The 17,884-nt window shown below is 50.3% G+C and overlaps 1 protein-coding gene across 10 annotated transcripts; it reads right to left on the minus strand.

The window, feature by feature from the left end:
* Positions 1-4,627: 4,627 nt before the first annotated feature.
* On the minus strand, positions 4,628-17,162 carry Atg16l2 (autophagy related 16 like 2). 10 transcript variants are annotated; one of them, XM_032893069.1, is made up of 18 exons: positions 16,960-17,162; positions 15,159-15,258; positions 14,216-14,315; positions 12,054-12,127; positions 11,699-11,950; positions 11,449-11,514; positions 11,087-11,200; positions 9,918-9,980; positions 8,874-8,982; positions 8,400-8,505; positions 7,567-7,637; positions 7,238-7,309; positions 7,010-7,130; positions 6,599-6,704; positions 5,578-5,727; positions 5,360-5,407; positions 5,173-5,274; positions 4,628-4,940 (listed from the first exon to the last, which is right to left on the minus strand). In XM_032893069.1, the coding sequence occupies exons 1-18, from the start codon at positions 17,129-17,131 to the stop codon at positions 4,853-4,855; spliced, it is 1,914 nt and encodes a 637-aa protein (XP_032748960.1). In that variant the 5' UTR covers positions 17,132-17,162; the 3' UTR covers positions 4,628-4,852. The 10 variants fall into 10 exon arrangements, with proteins under 10 accessions (XP_032748960.1, XP_032748962.1, XP_032748964.1 ...); XM_032893071.1 differs by having other exon boundaries at positions 14,216-14,274; positions 16,960-17,061; XM_032893073.1 differs by having other exon boundaries at positions 14,216-14,274; positions 16,956-16,994.
* Positions 17,163-17,884: the final 722 nt, after the last annotated feature.

Here is a 17,884-nt window from a genome sequence, read left to right on the forward strand (position 1 = left end):
GCATTTAAGTAATATCTAGCCATTTGCTTTTAGGAAATTGAAGCTAACATCATTGTATATACTTCTTTATAAATTTGTTAGCAGTGTAAATATTGGGCAAATTCCTAAATGTAAAATTTGACAGAAAGGGTGTGTGTGTGTGTGTCTGTGTCTGTGTGTCTGTGTGTGTCTCTGTGTGTGTGTAATTTTCTTTTGTTAAATGCTTGCCAAATTGGCGTCCAAAAGAATTGTATGAGTTTGCATTTCCACCAACAGTACATGGAGCAGCATGGACGTGGAAGTCGGGTACAGGTTATTTAAATCCTGGCTGAGCCACTTGCTGCAGCTACAAGGACTTATTGGCCTGAGGAGAAGCCTAGATTCAGGTAGGAGACAAAGTATGCAGCAAAGGATGGCACACCAACACCATCTGCACTGTCATCTCTCAGCCTTCAAGGTCTTCAGGACAAAGGATCCTTTTCTATCTCCGAGCCACTTAGTAACCCACAGGAAGATGGGGTTTGAAGTGCCATAGATCTAGAAGACCGTAAGGACACATTTTCTGCAGTGAACGCTCACTCTCAAGTCTGACACTAGTCTTAGAGGCCTATTCTTTAATTTAGAGTAGAGTCAGGTAGTTGTCCTCCTACCCCAGTGTCATCCATGTTGACGTCCTTTGTCACAGGAACTGACCAAGCTGCCAAGCCATAGATTCACTGTTGATTACCTGACCCCTACCTCTCTAAGCCCAGGCCCATAAGTCAGAGTCAAAGCCGGATGTTACCTGGCTTTACCTGCCACTACCTAATAGAACAGCTTTTCCTCCCAGCTGCCACTGCCCCACTTAAATGTTGCAGTGAAGGTGACTTTGATGGGCTTATCTAATTCTCCCCCCTAGATCAGCTGAGTTATTCTAGATGCAGGAGACTTACACAAAAGCTCACAGCGTTTGAAAACAGACATGGATTTCTTAGGGACAAGGCAGCCATTATGGTCTGTATTACGATGCCACCCCTGGGCCACGCCAGTCATACTGTTGAGGAGTCCAACAGCTTCAGGATTTGGTTCTGGTTACTGCCCATCTCTGAGTGACCTTAGGACAGTATCTGGCTGCAGTGAATCTCTGCATTTATTTAGTTTAAGTTGGAGATACACACACACACACACACACACAATGTGTCTGAAATAAAACCAAATTACAGAAATTTTAGGACAAGGGGAGAATAAACATTTTTTTTCCTGAAATCCTGCAACCTGACATAACCAGTTTAGTGTCCTCCTAGGATTTTGCTGGGTTTGCTTTGTAAAAGCATGAGCTGCCAAGAACTATGAGAACACCAAAGAGTGTCTTGTTCCTGGGCTATTTTCCTTTGGACCAGTGGCCAAAAAAACACATAGGACTACTTCATGTCTTTTCCTGAGAGCGCCGCTCAAGGAACATGTTTTTGGAATATTATCCTGAACCATAATAGAACCTGTGAGAAGGGTGCACAGGTCTGTGTGCCAGACACGCCAGTAAGGGGCAGGGAAAGAGCTGGGTGAAGACCCCTGGGCAACCTCTGCCATGCATGGATCTGCCTGCCGCAATCTAAGTCTCAGCCCTCGGTTTCCTCATCTGTAACTAGGGAGTGAGAAGATACTAGAAACTTCCTCAGATCCAGGAGGATTAAATAAGACAATGTACAGATGAACTAATGATAGTTACTAATAGGTATACTTCCAGCAGACATGGTGCCCATGGTGAGTCTGAATCTCACAAGTTGGGCCTATACCTGACAGGGCACTCATATCTTGGGGGAGAGACTCGAGAACAGGCTTGAGCTAGGATTGGCAATAGGATCCCTCCATCAGGACTTGCCTCTTCTCCCTGGGGTCTGAGGATCAGTCAGGCTTGAGCCTCGCCAATTCAGGTAGGAGCCGTCACATCTGTAGATCAGCTCCTGAAGGAGGTTTCATAGTGGGGAGGTGCACATACACAGCCTGGAAGACACTGACTTCCCTGAGATTTATAATAAGATAGGAGTGGGAGCAGAAGCTAAACTGGTTTCTACAAGACTAAGCCAGTCTCCTCTACTGAACCTGAATCTAGTTTTGCCAAAGAGAATCAAAGTTCACCAATATTTTGATGTTTTGACTTCTCTAAATTTTTTGAACAGACTTATGTAACCCAGGCTGACCTCCAGCTCTTGATGGCTTGGGTTTCTGATCCTCTTGCCTTCTAAGTGCTGAGAGTCTAGGCATAATATATAATACTCAGTTTTATATGATGCAGAAGGTTGAATCTAGGGCTCCATGCTTCCTCAGCATGCATCCTACCAAATAAGCCTAAACCCCTTTCACATAGTTCTGCTTTGTGACACTAGGCAAGATCAGGCCATTCCAATTTTTATTAGGAACCCTAGAAATTCTCCTTTGCTGTCCTTGGCTCTTCCTCAGAGGTTCACATGCACTCCCTCAGGAGAACCAGAGGGGCAGACAGGTCCCTGTACCCAGGAGTGATTTACATTTCCTGGGTAACTTTTTTAAAGAGTTATTTACTTTATCTATATGAATACACTGTAGCTGTCTTCAGATACACTAGAAGAGGACATTAGATCCCATTACAAATGGTTGTAAGCCACTATGTGGTTAAAGGGAATTGAACTCAGGACCTCTGGAAGAGCAGCGAGTGCTTTTAATTAACTGCTGGGCCATCTCTCCAGCCCCCTTCCTGAGGTATGACAGAAACATCTGGAGGGACTGGGCCCAGATGCTGGAGCTGGTGCAGTAGCCGCCTAGGACTCACTCACACATCTCAGCACATGCCTCCAGAGATAATCTTCTGCACAGAGTCCAAGGTGGAAGAGCATTTGGGTGAGTCAGGTTAGGCACAGCTCTGTGTACCCCTGGTGGAAATGCCCTGGCCGGTTGAGAGCCTCTGTCTTGAAATTTTGGTTTTGTGGTGCAGGGACTGGAGGACAATTCATAGGTTAAGAGCACTTGCTCCTTTTGCAGAGAACCTGGATTCATTTCCCAGCAGCCACATGACAGCTCATAACCATCCATAACTTCAGTTTAAGTTATCCTCTGTGGGCACTAAGCATACACACAATGCACTTACATACAAGCAGGCAAAATAGTCAAACACATAAAATAACTGTATAAAAAGAGGATGTAGGTTGAAAATGTAGTTTGTAGATTGCTTTCCTGACCCACAGAAAGCCCCAAGGTTCCAATCTCCAACACCATATGGGATGGGGATATACGTCTGTAATGGCAGCACATGGGAGGCAGAGGCACAGGGAAGGAACGAGGTCATACTCAGCTACATAAAGGAGGACTTTTGAGGCTATGTTTCAGAATAAAAGGCTGCACGGTGTGGTGCGGAACCATTCAGCTTTGTATAGCTGTGTGACCTTGAATGTCAACCTTCAGGCCTCTTTTCTCACTTGTAGAACATGAGCCATCACAAGTGCTTAGGGAAAACAAACAAAGCTGCAGAGAGCAGAACAAGAGAGGTCTGAGTGATCCTCAACAATGGTAGCCACTGGGTGTGTTGGTCTTCCCCAGAAGAAAGGCAGAATGAAGGAAAAACAAAACCTCCTGCTGACCGGGAAACTAGTGACCCCTGGTGGCCACTGAGAGCTACGCCAAGGGGATAGGTCAAGGCTGAGGAGTTGAGTTTGAACTATTAGAATGTGTCATCCCTGGAACTCCCTGGAACCTCCCTTCAACTGTTGAACTTGCAAAGCCAGAGAATATGACCACCCAGGAAGTATTTCCTGTGGCCTCTGAGCCAGGCCTGGAGGCAGGGATACTGTTCCTACTCTTAGAGTTCTTCCCAGCTTTGAGAAGGGAGGCAAACTTGAAGTAGGGGACCCAGGCCTCTTACTGAGCCTGACAGGTGAGGATAAGCTGTCAATAAAGGGATCCCAAAAGATAGCCTGAATTGCTACTGGGAGAGAAAAGAACCTGAAGGCAGAAGACGAAGCATGTATAGGAGACCAAAGTGCTAGACTTCTCTGAATGTCGTAAGGGGACTTCTGACCATGCTGACCATGACACCTTAGATGCTAAGTGCTGGGACAGTCAATGCCTGCCATCCAGGCACTGAGGCTGAAGCCAGATTTCCACAAGTTCTGAGCCTACTCTGAGCTATTACATGTGTACCTGACTAGACAGGGTTACATAACATGACCCTGTCCAGACAACAGCAAAGCTAAGGAAACTGTGCTCTGGTGAGGACAAGAGTAGGGGAGTAAAGGAAGCTTAACAGAGAAGCACTAAACACAGTAGCCACGCAGACTTGCGCTGTAGCTGTGAGGGGCAGAGGTGACATAGAAGAGAAGGAGACAGTGGCAGGAGGAGGTCACCCATCATTCAGAAGATAGGACTACAGGTCAGGCCGTGGTTCCAGGCTCCAGGCAGGCCACGACCAACTATTCCAGTGTCACTCTAGTCTATTTACCCTTTCCATCAGGGCCACTCCCTAGAGAAAGGCTGCTCTTTGCTACCCGAGCATGGGCCTTTCTTCATGTTATTCCATGATTTGACTGGCACAGCCCATCTCCCAGGCAGAAGCTCTACTATATGTCCCTAGCTCAATGGAAAAAGAAGAGGCCAAGTCTAAGTCTCCCTCTACCCCCAAATGCTTCAAAGAGACAAAACATGGCTTACATACAGTTTTTAACACTGAGGAGAGTAAACAGATTTAAAAGAACTGTAGTTCCTAACCCACACTTTGATTTTAAACAAACAGGCCAGGTCCTGCCTGGCCCTCACGTGAATTCTACAGTAGACCCCAACCCCAGCTCTGGAGTCCTGAGCACAGGGAAGACGCTCTCTGGCTTCTGGCTTCAGAACAGAGTCCAAACCATATAGGGAACTTGTGCCACTAGTGCCAGAGCACCACCTTCCTGCCTTGGTCCACACTCACAACATGGTTCCCGGAGAAGCACCAAGCCACGGCATTGACAGCAGTGCTGAAGAGAGGAAGACAGACCTCAGGAGGGCAGCAGGGCAGGCAGGCAGCCTGACCCTAACCCTGGACATGCAACCAACAGGGTTTGAGAAGCCTTTATACGCCCAAGACATTTCCTTATCTATAAAATGGACTCCCAGGACGGTGATGATGGGCCCAAATGCATGTGAAAGGTCTGGGGACATTTCAGAACATGGACAGTTTGCATGTGGAAATGTCAGTATGCTGCTCACCAGTGCGGTCCCTGTAGGCTGGTCTCCAGTTTCCCAGTGTTCACGTCCCAGATGTACAGGGTGCCATTTGAGGAGCCCACCAGTGCATAGCTTCTGTCGGGGCTGTACAGGTCACAGCAGAACAGGAGAAGATCAGAAGCATAGACACACAAACACAGGCTACGCAGGCATGACCTCCCAGACATACCTAAACACAGCTTTGGTCCAATCAGAACTGCACTTGAAGCCATCCGCCCTGAGGACAGAATAGGGCTGCAGTCAGTGAAGCTGCTACCAGTGTGCCAGTCTTCCTCCGATGCGAGAAGGGATCAGTACTTCAGCAGGTTCTAGTCTAGACGGGGCTATCAGGGCAACCTCCCAGGACTTTCCTTACACAGGAGAGGCCCAAGTGGCCCAGGCCTGTACCTGAACACCTGTCGGATATTGCTGATTCGTAGGTCGATAACCTTCAGCGTATTGTCTCGGGAACAGCTAAGCAGATGCAGCTGGTCATGGCTAAGGTTCAGGGAGGTAACCCGGCCCTGTACAGGGATGACCTGGGTGCAGTGAGGGCCCCTGTGGGGTTAGAGATAGAGAGGGATGAGGAAGTGACATCCTAGGACACTTTGGACAGGCTGTATGTGGCCATATTCCCAGCTAACATATTCCAGAGGTACCCCAGGGCTTGAATCTCTGGGGCTGAGGCTGACAGACTACTGTCCCTTCCCACCACAGATTAGAGCACTGGAGCCTTTAAGAAGGCTTGGGTCACTGAGGAGTAGTAACAGTGATAACCAGATATGATGGCACAGGCTGAGGCAGGAGAATCATAAGTTCAAGACCACCCTGGGAAACTTTGTTGAGATCCTTTCTTAAGAACATAAAAGGGGGGTTGGGGATTTAGCTCAGTGGTAGAGCGCTTGCCTAGTAAGCGCAAGGCCCTGGGTTGGTCCCCAGCTCCAAAAAAAAAAAAAAAAAAAAAAAAAAAAAAAAAAAAGAGGGGCTGGGAGCATTTTCCTATCAGACACACAGCCCTGGGTTCAGCTCTAGCAAAGGAGCAATCTCAAAAAGAGAAGCTGCAGAGACCTGCAGAACTCCGGCTCTGCCTTTGTCAGCCATCCATGCCTAATGATGGCCTATCACTTGAAAAAGCACCACTCTTTCATTGCTGGATTTTTACAAAAAAGTGGTGATAATTTAAAAAAAAAAAAAAAAAAAAAAAGGTGCTTGTCTGTGTTGGCTATAAGGCCTGGGAAGGAGTTCAGTGCTGAATAAGAGCCACTAAGAAGGGAGCACAGCTCCCCAGACATGCTGAACCCTCAAAGATCATTCCCAGCAGAAGCCACTCACTGGCAGTACCAGCCCATACTTCCCCAAGGTTCCATAACCCTTCCTCCCTTCCTCCCATAGCCAGAAAAAGGAACTCAGGGCCTCCACCACCCATCACCTGCTGTCCCAAAACCGGATCTTCTGGTCATTGTGGCCACTGATGATGATGTGGTCCCCGCATACCACGTCATTGCAGTAGGAAAGTACATTGATGGTCCTGGAACCTGAGGACCAATAGGAAAATCCTAGAGTCCCAGAAAATTGTTAGGAGCCACTAAATGTTGTGGTTGTAAGGTCAAGTCTCCTTCCAAGATTAGAGTACAGGCCTCCCCAGCCCAGGGCTCAAGCTACCTCTAATTCACCTACCAAAGACCAGCGTCACCAAGAAAGCAGGAAGTGAGCAGCAGTGACAGAGAAGGAAATCATTAGAGGATTGAGTTCGAATGAATATGAATCCCACAGCTACCGCAACATAGCAAGGTAAGGGCACTGATGACCACAAGTTGGGGCAAATGGGATTGGGCCTCACAGTAGGCACGGCCCAGGTCCCACTCCTTCACTGTCCGGTCTCGGCTCCCGGTCACTGCCTGGTGCCTTGTTAGCTTGAATTTGGCAGCTGTCACTTTGTCCTTGTGTCCAGACAATGTTTCCTGTCCCCACAGAAAGCACACATTAAGCCAAGCTCCCAAATAACCATTCTGCAAATCCTAAGGCATGATCGTTTAACCCTTAGGCAGCCTCCCCAGCAGGGCCTCACCTTGGATTGTGTCTCTCCCACTTTCCAGAGCTGGGCAGCCTGGTTGTAAGTAGCCGCCAAAACCTGGGAGCCCTGGAGAGGAAAGGTCCTGGGCCATACTGGGTCTGGCAAAGGCATTGGCCCTCAGGCCAGAGAGCCAGCATAGATGCTGCCTCCAAGCTTCCCCGTGACTGAGGCAAGCCATGGCTCCAAGGGGAGCCCAGGGGAGTGAGCGCAGTTCCTCTACAGCAGGTTCTGAGACACCCACAATATGCCTTCAGGCCCCAAGAGCCCTCTACCCAGTATGGAGACTAACGTGACATCAATGTCGTGGGACAAAGTCTACTTACCGAGGGGTCAAAATCCACACTGGTGATGCTGCCACCAGCTCCTTCCAGGGTTTGGTTGGCCTCCAGGCGACCTGACAGAGCAGGGGAAAGGACAGTGAACTGAGATTCCTAGCCTTACAAAATAGAGGAACTGAGACACAGAGCAGGAAGTAGAAGACAGAATGGCTGGTCTGACCTGGGCTCTGGGATGGAGGGGGTACCTCCTCTAACTGCTGGTATAGCCCTAGGGGCAACTAGTTCGTTCACAATGCTAGAGAAGATCAGAGCAGGAGGACTGTCCCTAGGTCATACTGCAGGCCAGGCCGGGCAAGCTGGAGACCCACTTCTGGGAAGCCTTCCAGAGTTGGTGTTGAGTCTCTTTCCTACCCTAGAGAGCATGAGGTGGACAGTGTTGGTCACCTCACTGATCTCTGGTAATGCAAGTGATACTAGAACAGGACGTAGCTATGCCAGGCACATGGGCATGGTTTATACCAGCACTGGAGAGGCAAAAGCACATAGATTTCTGTCTGAGGCCAGCCTGGACTACATAGTGAGTTCCAGGCCAGCACAGGCTACACAGAGAAACCCTATCTAAAAATTAAAAGGTGTCTTCGTAGACCCAGGGATTTGCCCAACACCTGGCTCTATATGTCTTCAGGATGGGGTCAGAGGTCCCTCTACTCCCTCCAACAGCAACCATCTGGGCTTAGCACTCCCTCTTCTGCAGGTCTGAACCCAGAGTCTGTCCCCCAGCAATAAGCCCAGCACCCATTTTCCCCAGGGGTCCTCTAGCCACTGTTCACAGGATCATTCCAGCAGGGGAGGATGGAGAACAGGTCTAAGACCCTTACCGCCTACAACATTCCAGAGGTGGATAAGCCGGTCTGCCCCTCCAGTTGCCAGGAGGCTGCTATTGGGGCCAAAACAAACAGCATTGACCTCAGAGAGATGGGCATCCTATTAAAAAAAAGTGGGGAGGTTGGCACCCCAGCCTTCTCCATGCATTACTTTGTACCCACTCCCAGGACTTTTCACACCTGTTGTTGGATTGGCAGTTCTCTTTGAGGGTCTTTGCAAACCTGAGTTTCAAACCTATATCCAAAAGGTCTTTTCAACTATGCCTAGACCCTTGCTGCCCCCTCCCCCATGTTGGGTGTCTGTTTCCTCTCTCGATCTCTCTAGTCTGTGTCCCACTGTAAAATGCTATGTGGCTCCTACCACAGGCTGAGGGCAGACTCCTCCAGCCTTGCTTTTTCCAGCCCACTTGACCCACCCCTGAACATTCCTATCAGCACCTCAGGCATGTGGCCCAGCTCCTTCCTTACCAAGACATCTTGAGCCTGGGAAGGAATTTGGGCAGACACACACACAGGGATGCTCTGGTACCGCTGCTCAGAGACACCCCCAACCGAGTGACCTCTTCTTTTCTTGAAGCTACAGAGGTGGGGACAGAAAAGCATTCAGCAAAGCCTGCTGATGTGGGGACTTTAAGCTCTCCTGAGGCAACAACAAGAAGCAGACATGGCAAGTAGCAGGACATTCCCCATGGCACAGTAAACAAGGTCCACAACCCAGCATGAGCACCGTGGGGATATGGGCAGTGTACACTGAGACAAGCAGGCGTAAGACAGGGTGGTGGATACAGGGAAGCGTTAGGGATAGCTGGAACACTAGTCATGGCGTTACCACTGCTAGGCTAAGTAACCCTGAACAAATCTTAGACATTTTTGAGCTTCAGTTTCCCAACTGATCAGTCAACCTCAGGCTGGCGCTCAGTCCCCTGTGAGGACCCTGAACAAGGACAGAGCATTATGAACCTGGAAAAGAGTTATAAAGAGTTGGTCTCCATGGCTCCAGCTGCATATGGAGCAGAGGATGGCCTTGTTGGGCACCAATTGAGGAGAAGCTTTTGGTCCTGCCAAGGCTGGACTCCCCAGTGTAAGGGAATGTCAGGGTGGGGAGGTGGGAAGGGAGTGTGTGGATGGGCGAGAGAACACCCTCATAGAAGAAGGGGGGAGAGGGATGGGATAGGGGGTTTGTGGATGGGAAACCAGGAAAGGGGATAACATTTGAAATGTAAATTAAAAAAATTCGGGGGTTGGGGATTTAGCTCAGTGGTAGAGCGCTTGCCTAGGAAGCGCAAGGCCCTGAGTTTGGTCCCCAGCTCCGGAAAAAAAAAGAACCAAAAAAAAAAAAAATTCAATAAAACAAAAAAGAGTTGGTCTTGAGCTATCCACCCAGATCATGCCTGTGGAGCCCAACAAGATGCACATACAGACAAATACCAACGGATGGACAGACAGAGGCTATGCTCAGGAAGCCTTCCAGGGGGTGCCAGTCCCTTCACACATGTGCACACACACACTTACTCCAGCAGCCCCTTCACCACATCCACACAGCGGGACAGTGTCAGAGAGGTGGCTGAGGCAGACCTGGGGCAGAATGGAGAGACATACTGAGAGTCTGGCTCACAGCCGTGCCAACGGCAGTCACTGCTCCCGTGAGAGTCTGGCTCACAGCCGGGCCAACGGCAGTCACTGCTCCCCGTTTTTTGCTAGGGACTTTTGAAAAGCTCATGATCTCTCACAGCAGGAACTAGAACTTGACTCCTTGAAGACTAGGAGAGGTATGGCATAGACTAACCCACAAGGGGGGAGGGAGGGACACCTCCCTGAGTCTCCACCACGATGGTATAAGGAGTCTCACTCCCTAAGTGCTCACCAAGAACAGCTCCTGGGAAACCAAGCCCCAGCCTGTGGAGAGAGCTAAAGAAGAAAATCGTTCTCCCAGGCTGAGACAGAGAGCAGGAAACCCCCCAGCTTGCTGAGCAGCCCCCAAAACACCGAAGAAAGTGTATATGCTGGGATATCTAGATTCATTAGGATTGTCAAGAATTTGGGGAAGCAGCAATTCATGATGCTCCTGATTATTCGCTGTCCCGGGCACATGGGGGCCTGAAGGAAAGTCTTCTGGAAAAGAGCCTTCAGGCCCACAAATGAGAAAGGAGTGGCAACCCAATGACAGGCCACTCAAGATGCAGTGCAAGCCAGATATGCTGGCACATGCCTATAATTCCAGCTATTGGGAGGTAAAGGCAGAAGGATCACAAGTTCAAGGTCATCCTTGACTACACACTGAGTTTGAGGCCAGCAGAGAAGCACCCAAAGATTCAGGCTCCCATCTGATCTCAAGTGTGAACAGGCTCACACTCAGGTATGCTCACTAACCTTGCACACGGTGCTCATGCCTGTGTGGACACACACATGAACTCCCGTGCTTACACACACAAACCTAGGACACCTTGTGTCCCAGGGTCTTGTCTACTTCCCTACCAGTGACACCCTTTTTATAAGCCTCATAGCTCACCCTCAAGGGCACTGGTTCTTGGAAGTAGAGAATGAGGTAACACTGCCTCATGGCACTTGAGGTCGGACCAGTTCTGGGATGTACACAGGCCTCTCCAAAATCTGGTCCTGGAAAATGTGGACAGCCTCCTGGGTTAGGGTGCCAGCTCAGGTGAAAATAACTGAATACTCACCTATAAGGCCTCTTCCATTTTTCGCAACTGTCATTCTCCAGGAACTCGGGCTTCGAGGCAGGACCTAGAGCCACAGTCTCCTCTTTGGTCCCATCTTCTAGAGTGTTTGGGATCCTGGGAGAGAAAAGCAGCTCAGGAGGCCAATGGGGAAGTCTGCCCCACCACTATGATCTAGGTGCTAAGTACTGGCTTTCGTGACCACACATATCTCTACACATATCCAGTGACTTGACGTGTGCACATAAGCACCCAATGTATCTATAGCCAGCAGGAGTCGGGTGTGAGTAGACGGTGTATCATGCACACATCCTAAGGCAGCTCCCCAATACTAGAGTCATCCCTGTCCCCGTCTCCATTCTTACTCGCTGATGCTCACGGTCCGCTTGGCCGCTTTCTTCAGCTCCTGGGACACCCGAGCCTGATTGGCCCTGGCAGAGAGAAAAGCAACCTAAAGACTAAAGGAGGTGCTTTGCAGAGGGGGCGCCACAGCCTAAGCAGGTCCTTCTGATTAGTGAGAGGCCCTGACCTCCCCCACACTCGCCACCCTCCCCACACCTTATGACCAGGCTGAGTCCAAATTGCCTCCCCAGGGGCGTGGCCCAGAGTTTTCACCTCTCTCTACGCTCGTTACGTAGATTGCGCTCGGCGGCGGCGCGCGCCTTACGCTGCACAAGTTGCTCCAGCAAGTCGCGTGCCTCTTCCTGGAGCCTGCGCAGTGCCGCTTCCTGGTGCGCAGCTTGCTCGCGCAGAGTCTCATAGGCTTCTCTCTGCGCAGAGTTCTCCGCTTGCCGTTCCTCCAGCCGCCGGGACTGCTGAGCCCGCGCCTCCTGTAGCTGCACTACGCAGGCCTGCAGGGCTTCCAGCCTGCGGAGTAAACATCAGCCGGTGTCTCCTTGGGTTCTCTAACCCCCAACCACAGGTCTAGGGATTGCTTGGGGACTAGGAAAAAGCCCGACCCTTATCTCACCTGCCCTGACGCTCCTCTAGCTGTGACTGCAGGGTGTTTAGGGCTGCGCTCTTCCTCACCACCTGGTAGGCCATCTGGGGAGGACAGGTGGCATGGGCACTTTTGCAGGGTGAACCTAGCCAGCCACCACCCTGTTGCCCAGTTCCTCACAAGGAAGCCCAGGCTGAGATAAGTTTGAATCTTGCATAAGGATGCCCTGCAGTTTCATGGGATAATTCTCCGACCCGGGCTCTAGAGTCTGACCCCTAAATGTCAGTACTAGCAATGTCTTTTATTTCCTCGGTGACCATGCAGTAGATATTTAATCTGCAGCAGGAGGAATCTGGCAGGAGGAATCGGCTGCATTTCTGTACCTGTAAAATGGCAGAGGAGTGCTTTCCTAATCACAAGGTCAACCAGAACTACGATTAGGAACTTAAAATAATGGCAGACTATTTGCTAGCACTTGTCACGTCTTGCCCCAAGCACTGTACACACACTGACTCAGTCTCCATAGCATCAAAGGAAGCTCTTCCATTTTCATTATCATTTTACACCTGAGCCGGCAACCATTAAGTGACTCTCCCAAAGTTACACAGCTAAGTGGTAGACCTGATTACTTGAACCCAGGCCACCTAACCACATTAAGCTCCATGTAAAGTAATGGTATATTTAGGGTGCATGGGATGTGAGTTCTATTTCCCATCTCCCAACATCTGGCTTCCTAGCCCATCCCCTACCACTGGCCTCCACCGGCAGCCCTCAGAAGAGAAGCACACAAAACTAAGCAAGAACACTGGAAAGCAGGAGCCAGACTCAGTCTTGGAGCCCTTGTGACTCAGAAACTCCTCTTATGGGCTAGGGAGATGGCTCAGTGGTTAAGAGCTGGCTGCTCTTCCAGAGGTCCTGAGTTCAATTCTCAGCAACCACATGGTGGCTCACAACCATCTGTAATGGAATCTGATGCCTTCTTCTGATGTGTCTGAAGACAGTGACAGTGTACTCATATACATAAAATAAATATTTTTTAGAAAATTTTTTATATTTATTTAATGTATATTACAGATGGTTGTGAGCCACCATGTGGTTGCTGGGATTTGAACTCAGGACCTCTGGAAGGACATTCAGTGCTCTTAACCACTGAGCCATCTCTCCAGTCCTTTTTAGAAATTTTTAAAGAAACTCTTCTTACTAACTTGCTCCCAATTCTTTCTCCCCAGGGCCTGAGGAGCAAACCAGGGCTGCTCACCTGCCTGATATACCTCCACATGTGATAGGCGAGCCGGGAGAGGGACCATGTGCAGGCAGGAAGAGCCATAATTGGGAGCTTCATAACCCAATTACAACATCATTTATCTGTTTTGTTCTGTTGTTTTGTTTTGTTTTTGTTTTGCTTTTATTTTTTCGAGACAGGGTTTCTCTGTGTAGCCCTGGCTGTGCTGGAATTCACTTTGTAGCTCAGGCTAGCTTTGAACTCAAAGGCATCTGCCTCTGCCTCCCGAGTGGTAGGATTAACGGTGTGCACCCCACCACCACTCCAGCTCATTTATCGTTTTCAACAATGAGAAAGCCAGTTGCCATCTCCGTTCCCCTCACCTGTCACTTGCTTTCAAAGTTCAAACGATAGGTAGAGGTAGCAACAGATGAGTGGTTGACAGAGATTAGAGATGTTCCGGTGTGACGAAAAGGAGGTATCGAGAAAGAGATCTTGTAAACAAACACTGAAATATCATGATGGTTACATATATCTGCTCATGATAATGTCACACCACTCTCAAATTTTAACCACATAGCACACTGGGGAGAGGCCCTCGAATGTCTTCATAACCTGCTGCCATGTTGTGTTGGGCAGGTGAGGAGGCGTGCCATGATGACTTGTGATTACTGGCTCATTGCGTCTCCATGGAAACCCACAGCACAAGGTCTTGTTTATGGCCACACTCCCTGTTCTTTGGATTGTCAATAAATAGTTGTTGAAAGAGTAAAGAATCCCGGAAAGTAGATTTGTGTGGGTGAAGGTTCGAGTCCAGGGTCCACATCGCTAAACTCCAGTAGACTCCTCTGCAACTATAAAGTTACAGAGGACAGACTAAGCCAATGCAGCAAAAACAGTACCACTCACTGTCTGCCTTCCGTGGACCGTCCCTCCCTACCCCAACACCCTCAGACCCCACCCTGCTTACCTCACCACAGACCAGCTGCAGACCCTTCTTCTCCTGCTGCCACTTCACCTTCAGGGAGGCTGGTGATGAGACTTGGTCAGGTGTCCCTGAGGCCTCCTCCCTGACAACCAATAAGAAGGATTCATGGCCCCCCTCTCACTGCCCAAAGTATACCCTAAGACTGTCCCCATAAAAAGCTTGAGGAGCCATTCGCTTTTTCTTGGGGTAGGTGAAAGCCAATCAGAGAACAAGCATCTCAGAAACAATAATCTATCCACGACCTCTGTGCTCTAGGATGGTCCCGACCTTAGACCCCTGCGAGCGGCATTCAAGAAGTGTGTGCTAGCACAAGGGTACTGCTTGCTTTCCCAGAACTGGGGAAGCTAACACAGTATTCTGTGAACAGGGACAGGCTGGGCCGCATATTGAGACCCTATTAAAAGTATCTCAGGACAAAAGAGTTGTAATCCCAACCACAGAGGTAGATAGAGGCAGGAAAATCTGGAATTCAAAGTCATTTCCAGCCAACCTAAGCTATGTCCTCTTATCAGTTCTGTCTCCAACCTATTCCCTGCTCTTTGGAATACGTTGCAAGCCTCTTTTTTTCTTTCTTTTTTCTTTTTTCTTTTTTTCGGAGCTGGGGACCGAACCCAGGGCCCTGCACTTGCTAGGCAAGCGCTCTACCACTGAGCTAAATCCCCAACCCCTGCAAGCCTCTTTTTGAAGGTAAGGAAGGGGAAAGAGGGACAAGACTCAGAAGAGGGAAACAGGAGAACAGGACTGGGCAGGAGACAAATGCACAGAGAAGAGTTGGGGCAAAGATATTAAGCAGCTTGGGGAAGACTTGAGAGACTTTCTCCTGCCCCCGCTCACATCCCCCATGGCTACAGACTGATGAGATGCCAAGGCTGAGCACAGCAAAGAGCCAGGAACAAGCAGCTCCGATGACTCCCAGACAACTCACCTCGAGTCCTGATGTGGGGTGGAGATGACATCCTTTGGTTCTGACTTCAGCTTTTCTGAGAACTTGGCTAGCAGTTCAGCCTTCTCTAAGAGATGGTTATCTGGGAATGCAGAAGGGCGAGCCTGTGGCAAAGGCAGGCACTAGCCAGCAAACTCCTGACATATAAGTTACCTCAAGTTGGGATGGCTGCAGGAGCCCAGGGGTCCTGAGTATAGGGAAGCCCCTGGAAGCTGGGCTCTGCCCCTTCCTGGGGGATATCTGTGTCTGACAAAGCCTCTTCACAGCCCACAAGCCCACCCAGGAGATAAGAACAGAAAGACCACGAATGCTGGGGACAAACATAGCTAGGTATCACTTGAAGAGAGACAGAAGGAAAGCAAGGGGCTGGGATTAATTCACCTCTGCCAGAGACAAAGTCTGCATACTGAGCGTGTTGAAACAAACAAAACCACCTGTGTAAGGCATCCAGCAAGTCACTTCCCCTTTGAGGCCTCAAGGTTTACAATGAAGTAATTCTCACTTCCACCCAAGAGCTTCTCCCAGGTCAATATTGAAAGTCCTTGAGCAGTTATCTAATGAATCGTCTTAAGTTAGGTGGTTAGACCTTGGACCCCCTCATCCACATCCCTTCCCGGTTGTTTGTTTGTTTGTTTGTTTGTTTGTTTGTTTGTTTTTTTCTTAAACCAGTTCCAGGCAGACTGGGGCTGCAAAACTCCGGCCAGATCCTCATCTCCCTTACTTCACTATTACCAGGACTGAGGTCCCTGGGCCCCGACTAATCCTCAAAACTCCACCATAGACCCCAAGGCATTTCAAGCACCCCCAGACTCGGCAAACAAGGTGCCTCATTTGCAAGTAAGAAATCTGAGGTTAAAGGACTTGAACTACCCAAAACCACAGACCTGGGTCTCTCTAGGTCCCCAGTGTTGCTGCTCCCATACAGTTCTCCGGGATGGTCCCTCCCTCAAACCAACAGTCCCACTGACCACCAGAGCAGTTGGAGAGGTGAGGCTGTCTGGAGGTAGAGGTATACAACCCCGAGAGGGCCAGCCCTTACAAAGTTCCAAGGAAAACAAGTCTAATTGCATGGGTGCATCAAAATTAGCACCAGGTGAGGAAGCAGTAGGGAGCATGGTTAGACTTTCAACCTCAAACACAAAGTGACAGTTGACCAAAAGGCAGTAGATACAGATGCACTTCAGTGTTCCTCGGCTTGCAGCGCCACACCCACTCCTGGCCAAACTGCCCAGAAATAACCACATGAGAGTTTAACTTCCGCTGGTGCGACAAGCAACCTAAAGAAACCTGGGGCCCCATTCGATATGATCCGCTAGACACTGAGGTGTTCCACGAACGTACAACAGGATAACCTATCCGGAGCAGAACGTACCAGAGTCTTTCGCTCCTTCCTTTCAGCTACCATGGCTGCTCTGGACACGCCTGCTTTCCTTAACTGGACTCTGGGACCAAACGGACTGACCAGGCCCTGCCCTAGGGACTGCTTGAAAGGGGCATTCGACAAAACCAGCACCGAGACAGAGCTTGTTTGTGTCTAGGATGCTCAAGGGAGGCAGAGCTGAGTCTTGAAGGCTAAGCGGCACCTGGGCTGGAAACTGCAGGCAGAGACTCAGGCCTGTCCGGGAGAGGGGCGTAACAGGTTCCAAGATGCAAGGCCCTCGGGAACTGAGACAGCGCCGCTGTCCTGAGTCACAAGTCGAGCCGCGGGACAAGCCCTCTCTCCAAGCAGGGAGCCCCACCTCCTCAAAGCCAGTCATCCCTGAGCCCCCGAGGACGCACTCACAAGCCGGCACTAGCTCCAAGAAGAGCGCCTTTTGCGTGCGGTCCCGATGCCGCAGCTGTCGCAGGATGTGGCGCTTCCAGGCGGCAACGGGCGCGCAGGGATCGCAGGGGGCGCCGGGTCCCGCCATGGCCGCCGAGTCCCTAGCGGCCGCGCGCCGCTCCAGCCCGATCATGCGGGGCGGGGCCTCCCGGGGACTCCATGACGTCAGGGCGGCAGCAGCGGGGAATCCCCGGGCTGTACCAAGAGCGTTTGTCGGGGAGATCTGGACATCTCAAAGCAGATGCTGCTGCGGCCGACCAAAACCTTCAGCCCCCAGGAAGCGAGTTTCTGTCCCCGGGCTAAGCAGCAGAGATCGCAGCCTCCCTGACGCCTGTGAGCGCGTCCAGGGCGGGGCCTCGGAGTCGTCTTCCTTAACCTCACTGAGCCTGGACCAGCGTCAGAAGCTGAGGATGCTGGACGCACTTGAGTTCCCCGCAGGGAAGACCCTGCCACCATCCCTGAGCTGCACAGGGACAAGCACCAGGCACAAGCAGTCTAACAGAAAAGACTGGAGGAGCCCCACGATCACCCACATGGTGACTGTTGAGAGGGAGTATATGAGAGATCAACTAAGGTCAAGACCGTTACCCAGAGGGAGAGGAGACAAAAGGACTCTTAAGCCCCGGAAAGAACAAGTGAACAGGTCCGATGACATGAAAATTACCAATGCAGGCGGGTGGTGGGAGTAGCTCAGCAATAAGGTTCTTGCTAAACCTGCACGAGGGCCTAGATTCAAGGTCCAGCGTTTCAGAGTTGTTTGGACAGGAAGCAGAGTTGTTTGGAGGAGCAAGATTTAGAGGTACGGTTGGTAGCAAAATTTAGGGCTCTAAGAAAGGGCTCCGTTTATCTGGAAAACCCCAGGCTCAGAGGAGAGAAGGGGTTCCTT

This window comes from Rattus rattus, chromosome 2, assembly GCF_011064425.1.
Source record: "Rattus rattus isolate New Zealand chromosome 2, Rrattus_CSIRO_v1, whole genome shotgun sequence".
Taxonomy (NCBI): Eukaryota; Metazoa; Chordata; class Mammalia; order Rodentia; family Muridae; genus Rattus; species Rattus rattus.

Excerpts from the sequence above, each read along its gene's own strand:
- Atg16l2 (XM_032893069.1), bottom strand. The coding sequence starts at position 17,131 with ATGATCGGGCTGGAGCGGCGCGCGGCCGCTAGGGACTCGGCGGCCATG. Across the intron at positions 11,515-11,698 it reads CGTAACGAGCGTAGAGAGAG|GGCCAATCAGGCTCGGGTGT; the intron begins GTGAAAACTCTG and ends TCTCTCTGCCAG. Across the intron at positions 4,941-5,172 it reads AGCCTACAGGGACCGCACTG|CACTGCTGTCAATGCCGTGG; the intron begins GTGAGCAGCATA and ends TCCTCTCTTCAG.